This window comes from Lissotriton helveticus, chromosome 3_2 (genome assembly GCF_964261635.1).
Source record: "Lissotriton helveticus chromosome 3_2, aLisHel1.1, whole genome shotgun sequence".
Lineage (NCBI taxonomy): Eukaryota > Metazoa > Chordata > Amphibia > Caudata > Salamandridae > Lissotriton > Lissotriton helveticus.
Window position 1 is genome coordinate 318986232 of NC_136062.1, and position 18165 is coordinate 319004396.

Here is an 18165-nt window from a genome sequence, read left to right on the forward strand (position 1 = left end):
AGCCAAATATTAATTCAGTACATGTTGCAAGTTACTATTACCTGCCCACCAAGCTGTTTTTATACCTTTGGGGGTCTGAATAGTCCGAATTGTCACACTTGTAGGAATGTGATGGTTCGAGATTGTGTTGTTACTCTTTAGCAGCATGGCAGGAGAAATGTGTAGTGCAAGCTTTAGTGGCCTCCAGACGAGAGCCCGGGCACTTATTTTTCTACAAGTTTAGTTCTGCAGATAGCAATATTGATAGTAAAGGGGATGTGGGTTAAAGCACTTGGGAACTCCACATTGAAAGAGTGATGTCAGTAATTTCCTCACCCACAATTGTTTTTAAAGACATTGACTGCAAATATCCCAGTATAGGACAATATGTATAGACTGGGTCTGGGGAAATGATACCTTCAGTAATGTTATAAAGAGATAACGTAAAGACAATACAGTGATGAATAACACCTCCTAAGTTGTGAACTGTGCCCACAAATACTGGCAGTGACACATGTAAATATAAGGCAATGACAGCAACTTTGGAGTACTAGGTACACAGTCACAGTAGACAAGGAGTTAGAATGTATAGTACTGAGCAGAACAGAAAGGAAAACATTTGCAACGCATAGCCGGAAACAAGCAAAGGTATCACACTAGGCAACTGAGAACAAAAGCAGCAGGGATAGGAAGGCAAAGCAGTGGGAATTAAAGAAGCACATAAATAAAAAGACTGCAGAAAAGGAAAGTACAAAAGTGAAAGGCTAGGGAATAAAGAAACAAGGTTAGCACAAGAATCTGGAAAAATGCAGAATAGTGCTAGTTCTAGAAACCAGGACACACTACGAAATAGTGCAAGTCCCAGAAATAAGGCATGTTCCAACAATTGTTCAGGTACAGGGAACAAGGCCCCACTGCTAACAGTGCAGGTTCAGAAAACAAGGATTGCTGTAGCTCAAGAATCGAAAATATCTGGAAACAGGTGGTCAGCAAAAAAGAGCACCTTTATGATGACCAGTGCTGGACTGAAGCAAACGGAGGCTTTAAAAAAAGTTCAGTAATAATCACATGCCTTAGGGGTGAACATGCTAGCACCTGCCAGTCACAGGTGTTCTGATTCCTCCACCCATCGTTTGCCTGCAAAGATGCGGATGAAGCAGTGAGCAGGGATTTCTAGGAATTTAATCTTTGGCAGGAAAAGATTACAGGCTGCCACAAAATCTAGCATAAATCCTGAAAGGTTTACCAAGAAACCAGACATCGTTCTTGGGCTATGCCCCAGGCAGGGCGTTAACCGCATGCGTGCGGGCGGAATTCCGCCCGTACGCTGAGATTTTCAAAAGCGCATGTTACGTGACGAGCTGGGCTCGTCATCAGCGTAGCAGGAGGCTACCTCATGACGAGCCCAGCTCGTCATCAGCGTGGAAGGGGTTAAGTGGGCCGGGTCTCACCGGTGCTGAGCACTGGCAGTTTTGTGCCCTGGCACAGACAGCCCGTTTTTTTCCGGACTGCAGTGCCAGCAGGCACTTCGATGTGCTGTGCTCACACTGCTCACTTCTCACTAGTGGAGAAGTTACGGTATGGTGTCATGCCACGTGAGTGTTGCAGGGGAAGGGAAATCCTTTAAAGCGAGTCATTTTCTCTCTGGATTTGCTTTCTCTTTTTGAAACTCAGGAGCAGCAACATTGTTGTGGTGTCACTAGGGCTTTAAGTGGAAACTTTTTCAATATTATATACAAGCCATAGATGCAGCTTATTTATCTTATTCAACAAACAACCATTGGCAAAGCCAATAGTCCTGACTTGTTGCAGGTATGATGTTACTTGATGTATCGTATATCTGGTGCAATGAGATACAGCAAAATGCAAGTTGGGCGGCACACTATGCTAAGCACAGATTTTTAGCGTACATGTTTTTAAGACACTCCCTTAATTACATTGGCCACGCTCCTTTGAGAGACACCACCCCCGTTTTTTCATCCCACTTAAAGTCCTGTCACCATGTTAAGGCTTCTGGCAAACGTAGCCTTTGGGAGCAATAGAATTCTGCTGTCACAAAGCCTGGCGTACTCAGATTTAAAAGAAACTGCAGAATACTGACCAATAGGCTGGATGTCAGTACATGGATATAGGCCAGGGTGAGGGAGGGGTGGGGGTGGGGTGGGAGTCCCATATGTTGACCCCCGGGTGGTAGGCATGAGAGCCTAGTTAGCGAACTGTGACATGGTGTCCGACTGTGCACGTTCACCACAAGTCCTGTTTGTTCTTTTTCTCACTGATGCATAGTCTCTGTTTTCATACGATTCATTTTCTTACCTAATACAACTATTCCACCAAATCTATGACCTCAGAATCATGGCCATTCCCACCAGCCAAGAATCAACGCTTTTAACACATTATTCTGCCCTTACTGTTCTCTGCAAATCGAGCACTGTGGCTGTAATTTTGCGTGAAACGCATTTTAGAAATTTTCTTAAGAGAAACCTGTGCAGAGCGTAGCGGTCGGGGGAGACATGGAGTTAATAGGAGATGAAAAGAGAAAACAAAATAAGCTCTTTATTAAATGGAATAGAAGAATCGAGAGTAAATGGATATATCTGCCATATCCACCATTTGTATGAATTGGGCAAGCCGTTTTGGGGGGCTTTTTGATGTTTAAAACCAGCAGGGGGTCCGGAGTGGCTGTTTTAGTGAGCGGAGGTTTGTCCTAGGCCTGCTGCTTCGTAGCTGTAGCATGACATTCATTCCCGTGTTTGCATCCTTTCACCTCCTCTTCTGCTGACCCTTGGATCCCAGGGCCAGCCAGGGTGCTCTTGAGTGCTGGCCGAGGCGCGCGAGCCTCCTCCCCAGCGCGCGCGACACCTGCGGCGGCTCCTCTCCCCAGCGCGCGCGACACCTGCGGCGGCTCCTCATCCCCATGCAGCAGGCGCGCGGAGATTGATGAATGCGAGCCTGTGACCTTGAGAACAGTTGCTCTCTTCCCAGAAGCCGGGCTTGCAATTTTTCATGCAGCAGAGGAAGAAAAATGGAAACTGGGGTTTCTAATGATCTTTTCCTCAGTGGAAAGCAGGCTATCTGCTAAGGGTCAGTGCTGCGGAATGTGGCCGTGGCCAGTGCCCAGTGCCGCCATTCGTCATAGTTACCAGCCCGTGTCAATGAGGGCTTTGTGCCCGTGTGCCTGCAGTGGCCGGGGGCGAGGAGGCTTCGCAGGAATAATAAACGAAGAGGCGGTGATTGTGCCGAGGCTGGATGTGAACTTGGAATAGCTGCAGCGTACTGCCCATAAACGTGTCACGGCATCCATGACGTACAGCAGGCTGCCCGCCGCTTTTATAATCACCAGAGCCTGGGATAATGCCCGTTTCTGCTGCACGGGAAACATTAAACAGCGCTACATCGCGTCAGGCAGCCACAACGAGGGAACAAACACATTTTGGTCTGTTAGCAAGACACTTCATAGACGCAAACCTGTGGTTTTAGGAGGGGAAAAACACCAAAAAGATTCACGAATGGGGTTGCTACTTGGCATGAAGCAGATGCATCTGTGATGATAAATGCATGCATTGTAAAAGACGTGGGGGGTGGGGGCTGATCTGTTCCCTGATCTCCTCTATTCCCCTCACCACGCCGTGTGATGCTGGATTAATGGGTTCATCACCTCGCATTTTATTTACCTTATGTAGATATTGGACACACTTAGAAAGAGCTGTATTCTGTGCAGTTTTACCATAGGTGTGCTTGCCCCAGAAAGCCAGAAGCTTTTTTAAGTGTATTTTTGATGTTTCCATGTAAGCATGCAAGACAAGTATACTACATTTACATTTACATCACAGCAGGTTGCAGCCAAACATTGAGCTGAGTGGAGAGGCGCCTATTATTGGCAGGCTGCAAAGCCACGCCCGCAAACTGGTTAGCGTACCATAGAAACTAAAAGGATTTAAATGGAGGAAGAAATTTCAAAATGCATTTTGCATAAAGTAAAACATTCAGAAAAACTTGACACCCTATCTTATTTCAAGTCGTGATGTCTGTTGCAGCCAAGAACATAGAGAGGCTTAGCTCACGCCTACTGCGTACCATTGGTTGGTTTTCCTTTTCTCTCTCATTTGTCTGCCTATTATTGGTGACCCAGGTTGTCAATCTTGTATTTCTCTCTCCCGTTGAGCGTTGTCTCTTTATCATCTCATTGATTAGCAGGCATCACGGCTTCCACTGCTTGCTTTACAGGCTCTACTGTTTTATTTTTTTCAACATTCCATTAGAGTGCATGTGTTTTTGAGCAGTCTCCTTTGTGTGCATCTCTTCCTCTGCTCTCTGTTGCTCGACTGCTTCTTACCGTCTGTCTCCATCTTGCGCTTTCCCATGTGCTTCTCCCCATTACTTCCCTCCACTTGCGCTCTCCAGGTTGTTTTCACTCCCGCCCTCACCTGTTGCTTTTCTGTCCCCCATTCCATCCCCATGTTGCTTCACCATTTGCTCCTCACCCTCTGTGTTGCTTTGCGTTCCCCACGTGCTCCCTGTGATTCTTCTGCTCCCGCTGCCTTTTTTTTATGCTGGTGCCAGTTTTATTCTCATTTAAGTTAACGCTCCAGCACTGATGGGTATAAAAAGAAGAAAAAAAAGCCCAGATCATTTTGTAGTCACAAGCATGCAGGTCCCTACAAAATGACGCATATGTCTGCATCAAAGGCTTGGGTTTATTGTTTATTTTTTATTTGCCTACGCTGCAAATGATCGTAGATGTGCTGACCCCAAACCCTACAAATTCGGATCTGGCCCTACTCTTTTGGACCATGCACTGCTCTTATCCCTTCTCTCTGCATTACTTCCACCTATACTGTACTGCTCCCCCTTGAATCTTGTGCTGCACCCATCAAATGCAAAACTGCTTCTTTTGGACTCTGCGCTGCTACCCTAACTACCCCCACCTCCAGACTCTGCATTTCCTTCCCCATAGTCTGAGGTGCTTCCCTTGAAATGCACGCTGCTCTCCTTGGAGCCTGTTTTGTCATTGGCAGAGCGGGATACACACCCTGCACTACTCACCCCGCATGCAGTGCCCCTAACTCTTAGTCATGCAGTTGTTCCTGCCTTCATCCATACTCCTTCTTTGCTACTTAGCTACGCTTGTGGATTCTGTGCTGCTTTATCGTTGCTCCCTCCCTTCGATCCTGATCTGCACATTTGACCCTTCACTCCTGGCCCCTTTCTCCTATCAGATACTGCACTTCACCTTCCTGGGCAACCCGCAGTGATCTTGCTCTACTCCCTCTGACTGCCACACCCAAGTAGTGACAAATATTTTGCCATTTCTATAATGGAAAGTATTACTCAAGATTCAGTACCATACAACTCAGAAAGGGCAGTGGCAGCAGAGTAGGGCACCCTGTAAAGTGTGGATAACACCTACTCTGCTGATAGCACGTGGTACCTCTTCTGTGTATTGGTGTACAGCTTCTCAGTGCACAAATGCTCAAGTGATTTTGCATAACAACGCTTCTGTCTTGGCTCCGGCCCTTCATTTAGTCAATCTTCTGCTTCGTAGAAGGATATCATTTGTGTTCCCTTCATAGCTGTTTTTTTTTACAGAATCTTAGTAACACTAGTAGCTTTACATTTGTCAATAATAAGGGAGGTATGACTAGAGCCCCTAGTTAAAGGCATGGTTCTGTGATATGGTCATTGATGGTTTTTATGGTTCTTGAGAGTGTGGTCATCAGAGACTCCACTGTAGATGGATTTTAACACTAAGCTTGTTGATGGCATTTTGGTATGTGTTTAGTTTTGTGTTGTGTGACCTCTAATCACATGCTTTGACTTAGGCCTGCAGCATGATAGTCTTTCTGTCTGTCTATATGCTTACAGGCGCTATTGAGCCTGCTGCGGTGCTGTTCTTTCTGTTTCAGTGTTTGAGGTTTATTTGCATGCTGGTTTTGTGACTACTGTTACGTTTATCCTTCTATTTCAGTATCGGCTGATTTGGGGATTCATGTCTGTTGCCCTGTCTGTGTTTTTTTTTTTTTTTTTTTTAAATAGCCATGTTTGCATGCTGGTCTAATGTTTTTGGACTACATGAGTGTTAGTCTTTCTGTTACAGTCCTCTCAACCTGTTGGTATTATGGCTTGCTCTCCCTTTGGTACCTAACTGTGCTAATTGGCCACTCTGTTCTGCTTGAATCTGCTAGCGTTCCTCTGTGGATTTCATTGTAGCTGCGAATGGATTATCATTTTGTTCTTTGCAGCCGTACTAGAGTCTCCTTTTGAGTTATTGTGTTTTTGTCTTTGAGGTAAAGGAAAAGAATATTCCTGCAGCTCTTCGGCTGCCAGCAATCTGTAGTTTGTAATGAAGGGAACAACTGACTGACATTGTCACAAGCAGTTTGTCCACCATCTCAACATGGATCAACAGATTATATAATGTGATCACCTTATTCAGATCACAGTGCCTTCCTAACGAAATCTCATTCTCCTTTAAAGGCCTGGCTCCTATTATGATACTCCTTCACAGAAGCACATCGCCATAGCTTGAAGGTCCATCAGCCACAGGATGTAGCTTCGGACTGATGGCATCCACCAGGCTTTTACGTATTTTTATAACCGAACAGGACAAAATGAAAACTTAAACAATTTAATAAGCTTTTTAAAAACACTCCTACTAGACAATAGGCTTTATACAGCAGTGACTACCAAGAGCTCATGTGCACGGTAGACGATAGCCTTTATGCAGCAGCATGGACTTTCAGTAGCTATATCACAATTTTAAATCTCAGTAATTAATGCATGGTAAAGTTACTAATGGATATCTTTGTACTTTAGGCATCTCCACAACAATAAAATCCGAAGTATCGGGAAACACTGCTTTGATGGCTTGGACAATCTGGAAACTCTGTGAGTACATGATTTTGGCTCCGTTTGACATGTGTCTTAGAAAAGACTGTACTACTTATGTAATTATACTAGTTTATTGCTGCTATTCAGCAACTAATCTCCTTATTTACATAATTAGCTGCTAATTAGCAACTGTCCTCGAAAGAATGGCACTATTAGTAGCCAAGGGGGTATAGCTGTCATAGTACATTATTTTGGATATTCAAGTCCCAGCCTATAACTTAAGAGAACAGCTGCAAAAGGAGTCTAGTACTCTAGTGCTTGTTGATTAACAATGGACACGGATGATGATGTCTGAACTATGGCATAAGGTGAAGTTCTAGGAAAGGCAGTAAACCACGGATTCACATCTCGACTATCATATCCTTTTTTCGGCTTCCATTGACTTGAGAATCTAAACCAGTTGTTCATGGTCACTCAGAGTTGTGCAAGTTACAATATCCGAAATAAAAAATAAGGTTAGCTAAATTCTGTGACAGTTTTTCATTGTGTATCAACACAAGATTTGCCAATTTAAGTGTTTGTGTTATATTTGAATGTTTGCTCACAATAAAGCTAATTTCAGGAAGCATAACACCCTATGTTACTAGGGCAAAACCACTTTATATTTTTGAAGTATAAATTTGTTAAAGCGTAGAAGGTGTCTTTTCTACAGAAGAACAGATAAAACCATTCAGAGAGAGAGTCGCTTGAACTATGGTGCTTTCGGAGCAGTGTCTGTCGGTCACTAAAACTCACTGTTTGTGACTTCAAGCTGGTGTTCTCTCATCCACATAAATATTTATCCAGACTTGAAAACTATATAGAGCTCCATGGGTCAGAAGCTACCTCTCTCCAAAACACTATGTAGATCTTATTGAGGCCACTTTACTTTTGACAAACACTGAGTAGATCGCTTTAGGGGCAGAAATTACCTTTGGACTCAGCAATGCGTGGATGTCTCTCCAGCCCGGGGTTACCTTTAACCTTAACACTACAGATCCCTTCAGGACAGAGGTTAGGTCTGAGTAAAACACTACAAAGATGTCCATGAACTAGATTGGTCTCTCTGACCTAATTACTATATAAATATATATTGGGCAACAGTTACGCCTGACCTGGCACTATTTAGATCTCTGCGGAGCTTGAGTTACCTCTAAAACAAATCGATCTCGTCAAACCCCCTCAGTGCCATTGTTTAGTTCAGCCCTGCAGAATGCCATAGCAAAGTGGTGGAAAATACATTCTGCAGAGACAATCCACCTTATTTATCATTGCAGAATGTATTTTATACCAGTTTTCTATGTCATTCTGCTGGGTTGAACTAAACAATGGCAACATAATGCATCTAAGATCTCTAACTATGTCATTCTCCCATTCCATCAACAAAGCAATACATTAATTGAAAGTTTATAACACTATGAAATCTGATACTCGATGTTGTTTAATCTAGGTGGTTTCAGGTTGCTATAGACCAAAAAAGCAACTGATTCCAGATTTTGTTCATCGGGTGTGCAACAGTCGTTTTTTTTTTACATGCTTCCGGGTGAATCTGTGGCAGGCGAGGTGCACCTGGCTCTCAATCTGTGTTCTGTATAGTAAAGAATTGTAATGGAAAACGGTCAGAGCAGCTAAAGATACCTCATCACCCAATTCAAACACGCCTTGCTGATACCATCTGCAAACACGCTTGGCCAACTTGGTGTGTTAAGTCACCTTTTATTGTTACATTAAGTGTTTTACTATCCGTAAGAAGAAACTGGCACAATACTGTGGAGCCCAACCCTGTCCAGCATTCGTGGTATATTAGTGGGTTTGAAGACACTCACCTAGTGAAATAGTACTTATGTAATGTTTTTGTGTTCAATTGAATATTCTGGCATATGTATCGTTTCTTTGGGTATCATTTAAAAATGTAACCCAAACAGTGTTAAGTGTGGCCACTGCTGTTCAGCTTTACATTGTGCAAACACGTGGGAGTTATTTGCAGGCTTTCTTTATATTGCCAGCACTGTGCAAACAAACCTATAAATTCTGAGAGATAAGTGGACCTCGGGGGACATCAACCAGTACGTACAGGTATTGTCTACAGTAAAATTATTATTAGCACAATAGCATCGGGGAAAGTAGTCAGATAAGAGTATTGGGGTACAAAGACAGTGGTTCTTAAGAGTAGTATTATAAAAGCTGCAGTTGTGTAATTAATAAATGGCATTGTGCTTGTTAGAAGTCCATGAGCGGGAAGAAGTCAAGGTTTGTGCAGGAACAATTTAGGAGTCATTTTCTAACACATCCAGAATGAAATCCAAAGCAGTTCAACAATAAGAACCAAAATCAACTAAATCAAACAACTGTTGTTGGTCATTATGGATGAGATGTCAGCCTACATAAGCTTAGCCTCCGAGCACGCTGACAGGGACCCTCTTCCTTTGTTTAAGTTTTAATGCCACAAAAAGATTAGAATATCTCATAACATCTGTAGTAGATAGGTCATCTGTTGAAACTGGCCATTCACTTGAGGAGGGACCCAAGACCCAACTCTGGATATTCATTCTAAACTGATGAATACCTACATATTGTGAATCACTTTGTTGATCATATACTTTTGAACGGGGTCTTAACTATGAGTTACTTTTTGCTAGTTAAGGTTGTTTATACTACACACTGTAGAGCTTTGTATCAAAGATAATAGTTGCAAATCGGCCAATAGACAAAGTCCTTTACATATCTGTTTCAAAAGAATCCCACACTTTGTCAAACCTAGTCATGTTATCTTGGGCCATGGGAGAAATTGCATGGGCCGTCAGCAAAATCAAATGGCCTGCTAATAGCAAGTGGGGATATCAAGTTACTTGACAGGCTTGAAAGTGGGTACCCATTATCCTCCCTCCTAGAGTAGTGTCAGTTGATGCAGAGGTAGTACCACTGCTGTGTATGTGTGTGAATGTACTGCCAAAGTCTGGCCAAAAAGCGCTGTTCCTACTGGCTGACAAATTCTCCAACAGCAATCCACACAATTTGTTTTCAGTTTGATTCATGTAAGTTGATACTTGGTAGTAGTTTGTAAGTTAAGTTTAAGGCATCACTCCTATAGACAGGTCACCTAGGATTGGCGGGTTACCAGGTGCCCGTTTAGAAAATATGTAATCAATGCAACTCAGACAAATCGAGAATATATACCATCAGTGTCATAGAAGAGGCATATAAAGTGGGGCTTCTCTTGTGTAGTGCATTATATTATTAAAAGTAACTTCAGTGTAATGAGATAGTGGTGACTCATTTGGCCACCTTGCCAGAAATCATGGTGCTACTGGGTTATAGCAGATTCCTGTTCAATTTATATTGACACCTTTTCCCCCCAACTATGTCAACAATCCAAAATGTATATTAATTTTGTAGCCAATATGCTTGCCTGCATTAGGGAAACGTAATCCACCTTCCTGTGTTAATTTTTATAGCATCTTGTCACACTGTAGAAGCTTTGTACTGAATGATCCAACACAGAATCCTTTGTTAAATGGATTTGAGGGTTTCTGCTGGAGCACAATGGGCAAAGCCAATGTCATGTACAGAAGTCTGTATATAGAATTAAGTAGTTTTATGATTTCCAACGTAACATGTATTTATAAGGCACACATTCACCACAGACTTTTTGCACATTATGTACCATATTTTTCTTGTTACCCAACACAGGCAGCCTCGCTTTATTAACCTCGAAAAAAAGTAAATGGCTAGGTGGTGCTTCCTGGATCTTTACCTGTGATCATTGGGTCAATACAGATTGCATGTATTGAGGGCTCAAGTGAGCCTGACGTTTTCTGTAAAATAGCAATGGTATTTGAACATAAGCACTCCTCTCCCTTTTGGAATCGAAACATACGCTGTTTAATCAGAATATCCAACACCATCAAACAATGTAGCTGATGAGCTGTGCCAGAACTGGATATGAGAGGTAACGTCAAGGTGTCTCCAGGGTCCTAGGTACTTGTAGCTGTACCGATTGTCGAGACTTGGGGTAGTCCAGGATCTGATACTGAAGCACATTGAGAAAAACACAAATACATAGAGACAGTAGGACAACAACAGATGGCCAGATAACTGGAATTCAATAGAGGCAATAATACAGTAACAGAGACAACACCATCAACTGGTGGGCAGTCATACAATGCCCAAGAGGCTTGGATGCAGGATGACAACACAGCTCCAAGCATAATGCAAAAGAAAAGCGAAAAAGATGTCTGATTAATGCAGTATTTTGCAGTGGCTCCAAGGTGACATGCTTAGTTTGCATAAAAGAAGTCAAGGGCTATACGTACGAAAGCATTTTTAAGGTCACACACAGTTACATTTGCAGAATCTGGCTGTTTCCGACAGCAGGACTGCTTTTCCGTCGTGCAAAACATAAATTGCGATTTGTTACCAAATCGCGATCTGTGTTTAGCGATTTGATATTTAGAAGGGGCGTGTTTATGGCATCTCTTCCAGATACCGAATTTCAGTGCTATGTATGAATGTTTTGCTACTGAATTACGATCACAAAACATTTATTTTTTACCGGCACCCCAACAATGGTGGTAACCATTCAAATATGGAAACTGGTCCCAATAGGAACCCTTTCCCTTTGTGAATTTTGAAAAAAATATTTTTTAAGAGCAAGCAGTGGACCCACATGCCACTGCCTACTCTTTAAAAAAATGTAAACTTTAAAATTGAATTTTCCTTTTTTGAAATGTATCCCCATTTTTAAGGAAAATGGCTTGCATTTAAAGAAAAAAATTGCTTTAGTAAAAAGAAATTACAGACATGGTGGTCTGCTGACCTCAGCAGGACACCATCCCTGTGATGGCAGCGATTCCCAATGGACTGTAAATTGCAATCTACCTCATTAATATTCATGAGGTATGTCTATTTGGGAACCCATTTGAAATTGCTATGTATGCAATCTTTATTTTATCGATATAGGTATTGCAATTTCCTTGTTGCGATTCGATTTGGTAATCGCAACACCTAAATTCTGTATAAATGGCCCGAAGTGCATACGTTTTGGGGCAGTCCAGAGTCACAGTGTGAACTATTGTATTGTAATTGTGTTTATATAGCGCTTACTACCCTTGACGAGGCGTCCAAGCGCTTTTTCGGAGAGTAGCACGCTACTCCGGAACCCATAAAGGATTCGTTTTGACTTAGTATAGTGAAATATGAGAGTAATTTGAATGGTGGATAGGTTAGTTAGTCAGTTATTTGGATTCAGAAGGATAGCGGAGGGATAGTAGAGGGAAAAAGGTTTGCATTTATATAGCGCTTGTTATCCCTAATGGGGTGTTGAAGTGATTATTTGGATGAGTAGCACGCTACTCTGGAACCCATAAATCAATAGTGTTAATTTAGTATAGTAAAATATAAAAGTAATTTGAGTGGTGGATATGTTGTTCAGTTATTTGGATTGAGAAGGGTAGGAGAGGGATAGAAGAGGGAAAAAGGTTTGCATATATATACCGCTTGTTACCCCTGATGGAGTGTTGAAGCGCTTTTTTGGCGAGTAGCACCCTACTCCGGAACCCATAAAGGATTAGTGGTGAATTAGTATAGGGAAATACAAAAGTAATTTGAGTGGTGGATATTAGTCAGTTATTTGAATTGAGATGCCTTGAACTAACTGAGCATTAAACATGATCGTTAAGTAGAGGAATTAAATATGCATTGCTAGCGTGTTAGCTGCTTTTTTAAGCTTGGAAAGCCGTGCACGGCGGAAGTATGGACATTTCCAATAATTGAAACGTCCCAAAATATAAGCTGCGGATTGCAGTAGCATTGCTTGTTCGTTGCTTCTTCACGGCAAGAGAAAATCGGGTACCTATGCGCCCCCTGTAGAAATGGAAGGCTAAATAATGTTGCAATTCTTTTGTTTATGGGCATGGAAAAATCTCACAATCCAGTTTATAGAGATACACATCAAAATTGGTGCAGAGGCAGCCGGATTGGGGGTAGATGCTCTTTGCGGTGGATGTCGAGGTTAAAGTTTAGGACGATTCAGAAGAACATCAAATGAATGGTGGGTGTTGGATCGGAATGTTCTTTAAAATAAACAAGTTCCTCCCAGGCAGGGAGGAAGTGACACTCCTTGACATTCTGTCGAGGTTTTACAAAGGAAGCCGAGCGTGTGACACCAGGGCCTGGGATCCTTGAGTGAGCTGAGGCTTGTTTGGATTGTCTCAGGGCTCTGCAGGGTTTCGACAGATTCCCATCCTCCATCCTGAAAGTTTGCACATCAGATTGCAGCAATGGGATTTCTCTCCCTTTCTCTCTTGCTTACAGATGTTCATGCACCTAAAGAAGGCCTTGGAGGATTCTTGCACTGGTCAAAAGGTTAATCCCCAGTGAATGCACTGAGGCACGCACTGGAATTGCATTCTTTCCTCACCGGCCACCATCTATTCTTCCTTGGGGATCTGTTTGCAGAGGACAGCCATTGTAACTAGGCAAACAACAAGCATAAAGATAACACTGAATGGCATGTTCTGTGATTTCACGCACCTTTTTTTTTCCACCTTCATGTTGGTGGCTGCCTGTATTCCTGCCAGGCCTTCCTGTGAATGCTCTTTCATGCATATGGTCCCCTGACGCACTTTGTATTGTACGTAGGGTTTGCTTTGGGCTATGGGTTGACTCGAGAAGTTGTGACTCTTAACTTTTCAGTCCAAACTGCCTGCGGAACCTCACAAACTGGCGAAGAGAACTTTGGTGATGGAATGAAGGAGTTATTTACATTGGGTTCTTCTGTTTGCGTACACCTGTTGGCACACTGTTATGTTATGTTATAATTTTTGTATAGTGCTTGTCTGCCCCAGCAAAGGGCCCCCCCCCCCAGTGCTGATCTCAGTCAGACCGAGGGGCAGAGCAGAAGCAGATTACTTAGGAAAAAGATAAGTTGTTATAGCCTTACGGAATGCTGCATGGTTTTGGGTGCTTTTCTGATGCTTATCGGGAGGGAGTTCCAGAGTTTAGGGGAGTTCACTGGAGTGTTTCTGCCGAATAAGTGATACGCTAAAGGCTAACAGGAAAATAAAGTGAGTTAAATGGCACTTTGGACAGCTTAGATGTGTTTCGAGATTTAAAAAGAAATACTAATTGACGCTAGAAAACCTCTGTGTGCCTGTACCATTTAACCTTGTATGGAATCTAATGCTGATCGGAGGAAATGTGTGTGCTTATTATTCTATTTTGCGCAAACCTCAACAGTTTCTAAAGAGCAGCACTGCGTACTTTGTAAGCATGAAATTGAGAGAACTCCATTTTGATGACAATGTGAGAGAATGGGACGTGTGATATGAGGGGTGCATGTATGCACCTACTTTGCACCAAAGCAGTTTCTTAGTCTGACCTGATGATTTCACAAATATAACCTGCAAACACAGAGGATATGTAAAACAATTGCAATTTCGCAGAAAACTTAGCAGAACTGGTAATCGAAACCAATTTAAAACAATATTGTTGCGTTGTAGCACAGCTGGCCACAAAACCAGCAATAGGGTCTGAGGGTTTTCTTGTGAAGTTGGGATAGCCAGGCAAGGCTGGTTACTAGAGCTGTCATGATACCGCTCCCACCTCTGATTTAATAATAAAATGCTGGATTATGACAAAAACAAGGAAACCAGTTGCACACACTCCTTCCTTACTCTCTATTGGTCATGCTGACCCTATTGATATGAATGGAAGCACATGCCTCCTCCCACCTCCTTTCTTGGTGCCATGACATAGTTAACTTCCAGCTCACCTATTCATTGAACACTAAGACAAACTCATCTTCTAATCATGATAGCAAAGTTAGGCAGCAACATGTCTGTTGCTGCCATACTGGACATCGCATCTACAAATTCTTCAAATGCATTGTTCGATATTGAAAGCATTGGCAGTTAGCCTAGAGAATCTGACATGGTGTGCGGAGCTACCTTGCACAGTTTTCTAGCTCTGTGTAGCTCCTCCGTGGAAGTAGCTACAAAAGCTTTAGTGGTGGAATCTTCTCAACATTATGGACTTCTTTTCAAAACTAGATGTTCCATTTTCCACCCTTGACATCACCCTCTGCTTACAGCACCTTTCCACATATTTCACCCCATAGGTCTAGTAAATCACAGCCGTCTCTGTTTCTGTGACTGTTCTCGATGCTTGCTCCCTCCTCATGATGACCTGCCCCAGAGAAGCAGGGGATTGGGGGTAGGGGGCGGCACAAGCACGGTCATCAAGAACATTTAAAGTAGCTATCTTTGTCCTCGGGGGACATGATCTGCAGAAATACAAATGTAAAGAAATTGTTGTAGTTGTACAGACGCTTGACTTTTAAGGACTGAGGACCCACAGCTGCGGACTTGCCATGGTTACAAGACGTTTGACCCAGCGGGTCGTCCACCGGCTGCCTGCCGATGCAAGACTGTGAGTGGAGTTCAGCGCCCTCCGTGAGTCTGACCCCCAGTGGGTGTGCTGGGGGCCCCATTGCCAACAGGAGAGTTGAAACACGCATCACGGGCCTGACTCCCTGCTCTCTGAAAGAGAACAACACAATCTGTGCCCACCCCACAAAGAAGCGTCGTTCTGCGGGCCCTCGTCAGAAGTGTCTGCATTCCTATGCTCGTCAGAAGTGGCTGCATTCCTATGCTCTAGTTTTCCATTTAGACTGGCCTGACAATTTGGCTGAGTTATCATTCCTGTTTTCTAGCACGTTGTAAATGTGTTCTTTTTTATGTTTCAATTTATAGCTCGAGCTAAAAAATGGTAGAACACGTGTTATGCTGATATTGAATATTTCATAACCCTGTTTGCTGTTCCTTGCAGGGACCTTAACTATAATAACCTGGTGGAATTCCCCGAAGCCATCAAAGCCCTTTCCAATTTAAAAGAGCTGTGAGTATAACCATATCACTTTTTCCAATCTCTGTCCCCACCACACGTTTAATGCATTTATAATTTTGAGGCGATCAGTACTGTGGTAACCGTTGACTTGAACGAATTGCCGAGTTTTTAAAACCACATTGGTGGCATTTTGATCAAAAAGTTGCAATGTGCTAACTCGGCAGAGTAATTGTGTGTTTTGTGTGTTTATGTCATAAAAGGAATTCTAATTAAAAGTGGTTTATTTTTATATATCCAGCCGGCAATGTTATTTTCCCTTAAGCAAAACATGCAGAAAAATTTGCGCACTAATTCCCTTATCTTTCAAACTGTGAAATTGTATGCACCATTACATCACAAAATGCTGGCGCAAGATTTATTTTTGAGAGAGACTTCTCTTAAATTCTTTTTTTTCTGATATATTCCAAGGTTATAACCTGGATCAGAAAAACTTTAATCTCCGTATGGATGTGCGAATAACTGGGGCCGTGTAGTAACTGAGTGTTGGAACACTGCTCCACACACTCTCCACTAGTCACCTATGACACCTGTTCCTAATCCCTCCACCATACACCACAAAATCTAGGATCTGGAGCTCATCCTGTGTGAATGTTAATTTTGTAATGGTGTTGGACCTCGCCCTCTCTACAGGGTCATTCCTAAACATTTTGCCTTCACCCTCCTGTTGTCCAAAGTTTTTGTTTGCTTTTAGGACTCTACGTACTTTACCACTGCTAACCAGTGCTAAAGTGCTGATGCTCTCTTCTAAACATGGTAGAAATGGCTTACATATATTTGGATATTTAATAATAATAATCCACATTTGTAAAGTGCGAACAATCACCCGTAAGGGTCTCCAGGTGCTGGGGGCCGTCGGGAATATTAAGCAAGCTATTTCCCAGAGTCACATGGTGCTGGGCTAATCTGTTGCCAGCTTCAGGAATCGAACCGTGATCCCCAGATTCCAGCGTCAGTCGCCCTGGCCGCGGCGCCACACCTCTCCCACAATGTACTTGTAGTTCTTAGTAAGTAGTACTGGATGCATCCAGGGACTGTAAATTGAATGCTACTAGCAGGCTGCCAGTTCTTATTGTACCACCCACTAAAGTAGACTTTAAACATGCCTCAGGCCTGCCATTGCAGTATGTGTGTGCAGATTTAAAACTGCCATTTCGACCTGGCAAAATAAACTTTGTGCCAGTCCCCAACCTTCCTTATTAATACATACAAGTCACCCCTAGGGTAGGCCCTGAACAGCCCAGAGGGCAGGGTGCAGTGTATTGAAAAAGTAGGACAAGTACTTTTACGTTTTATATGTAGTCCACTCGTAAATGTATAACATTTTATTTTTTCTGGGAATTTATTTAAAATTATCTACAATTACTTTAATCTACTGAAAGTTAATTATAAATAAAACCACTTCTGGTGTCAGTAATTTTTCAGTTCACTTTGCAGTTGTTTCAAAGATTCCTGGTTTTGACAAGAAATAATATTGCATTCTTTCAGTTTATTTATCTCTACGAACCAGTCAAACCTGGCATCAGAGGGACTGATTACTAAAGGACGCATAACGCTTTAGCCCTGTGAAATATTATATTCTATGTATTGCTTAAAATGTACCTGTTTAAGAGACAACTGAAGGATGGATATGTCTTCAGTCTGGCCAGCTTTTTCGGAAATACAGCCCTTTTGAAAGAGATACATCTGTCTAATTGGATACTTCCAAATCACCAACTAGTGTCCCACAGTTAATAACTAATACAACCATTTTTCAACATCTCTGTTCAATGGGCTATCAGACCGTAAACCATTTTATCAATCCTTTTTCATTAACCCATTAAGGTTTCGGTTTCAAGTGGACATGCGCCTTAATTTCATTTTCAACCCGGTTTTGACTTTTTATTCATGCTTGAAAAACCCACTGAGGGCTAACTTAAGTTGTCAACCTTCTTGAGCATAGAACAATTTCACATACGATGCCTACTCAGGAGTTATTATATCTGCAAATTATACATTGTTTACGTGTGTGTTTGTGTGTGTGTGTGTGTGTGTATATATATACATCAGTGAGCAAGGGCACGGACGTGCCCGAAACGCGTCTGATGACTTTTACCCACCTTATGCAATAAAAAGAAGCGTACCTTATATCTTTGCCTTGAGTGCTGATTTGGGTTGTCCGCGAACTTTTCCGTGCAGGAGGCACTGAGAGGAAAGTTGGAGTTTGATATATATATATATATATATATATATATATATATATATATATATACACATCACGTCTATAGTCAATATAACAGAGGACAAATGTGATTTTTAATTTTTTTGAATGGCAACTACTTCTGGCCATGTCGGGTAAAGGAGTAACATTTCTGAAGTGTGGGATTTATTATATATATATATATATATATATATATATATATATATATATATATA

At 42.3% G+C, this 18165-nt stretch overlaps 1 protein-coding gene across 1 annotated transcript in view; it reads left to right on the forward strand.

The window, feature by feature from the left end:
- LGR4 (leucine rich repeat containing G protein-coupled receptor 4) overlaps positions 1–18165 on the forward strand; it is a 344040-nt gene that overhangs the window by 248419 nt on the left and 77456 nt on the right. Inside the window, exons 6-7 of the mRNA XM_078684206.1 lie at positions 6796–6867; positions 15676–15744. Coding sequence (XP_078540332.1) covers positions 6796–6867; positions 15676–15744 — 141 coding nt within the window. The remainder of the gene's footprint in view (positions 1–6795; positions 6868–15675; positions 15745–18165) is intronic.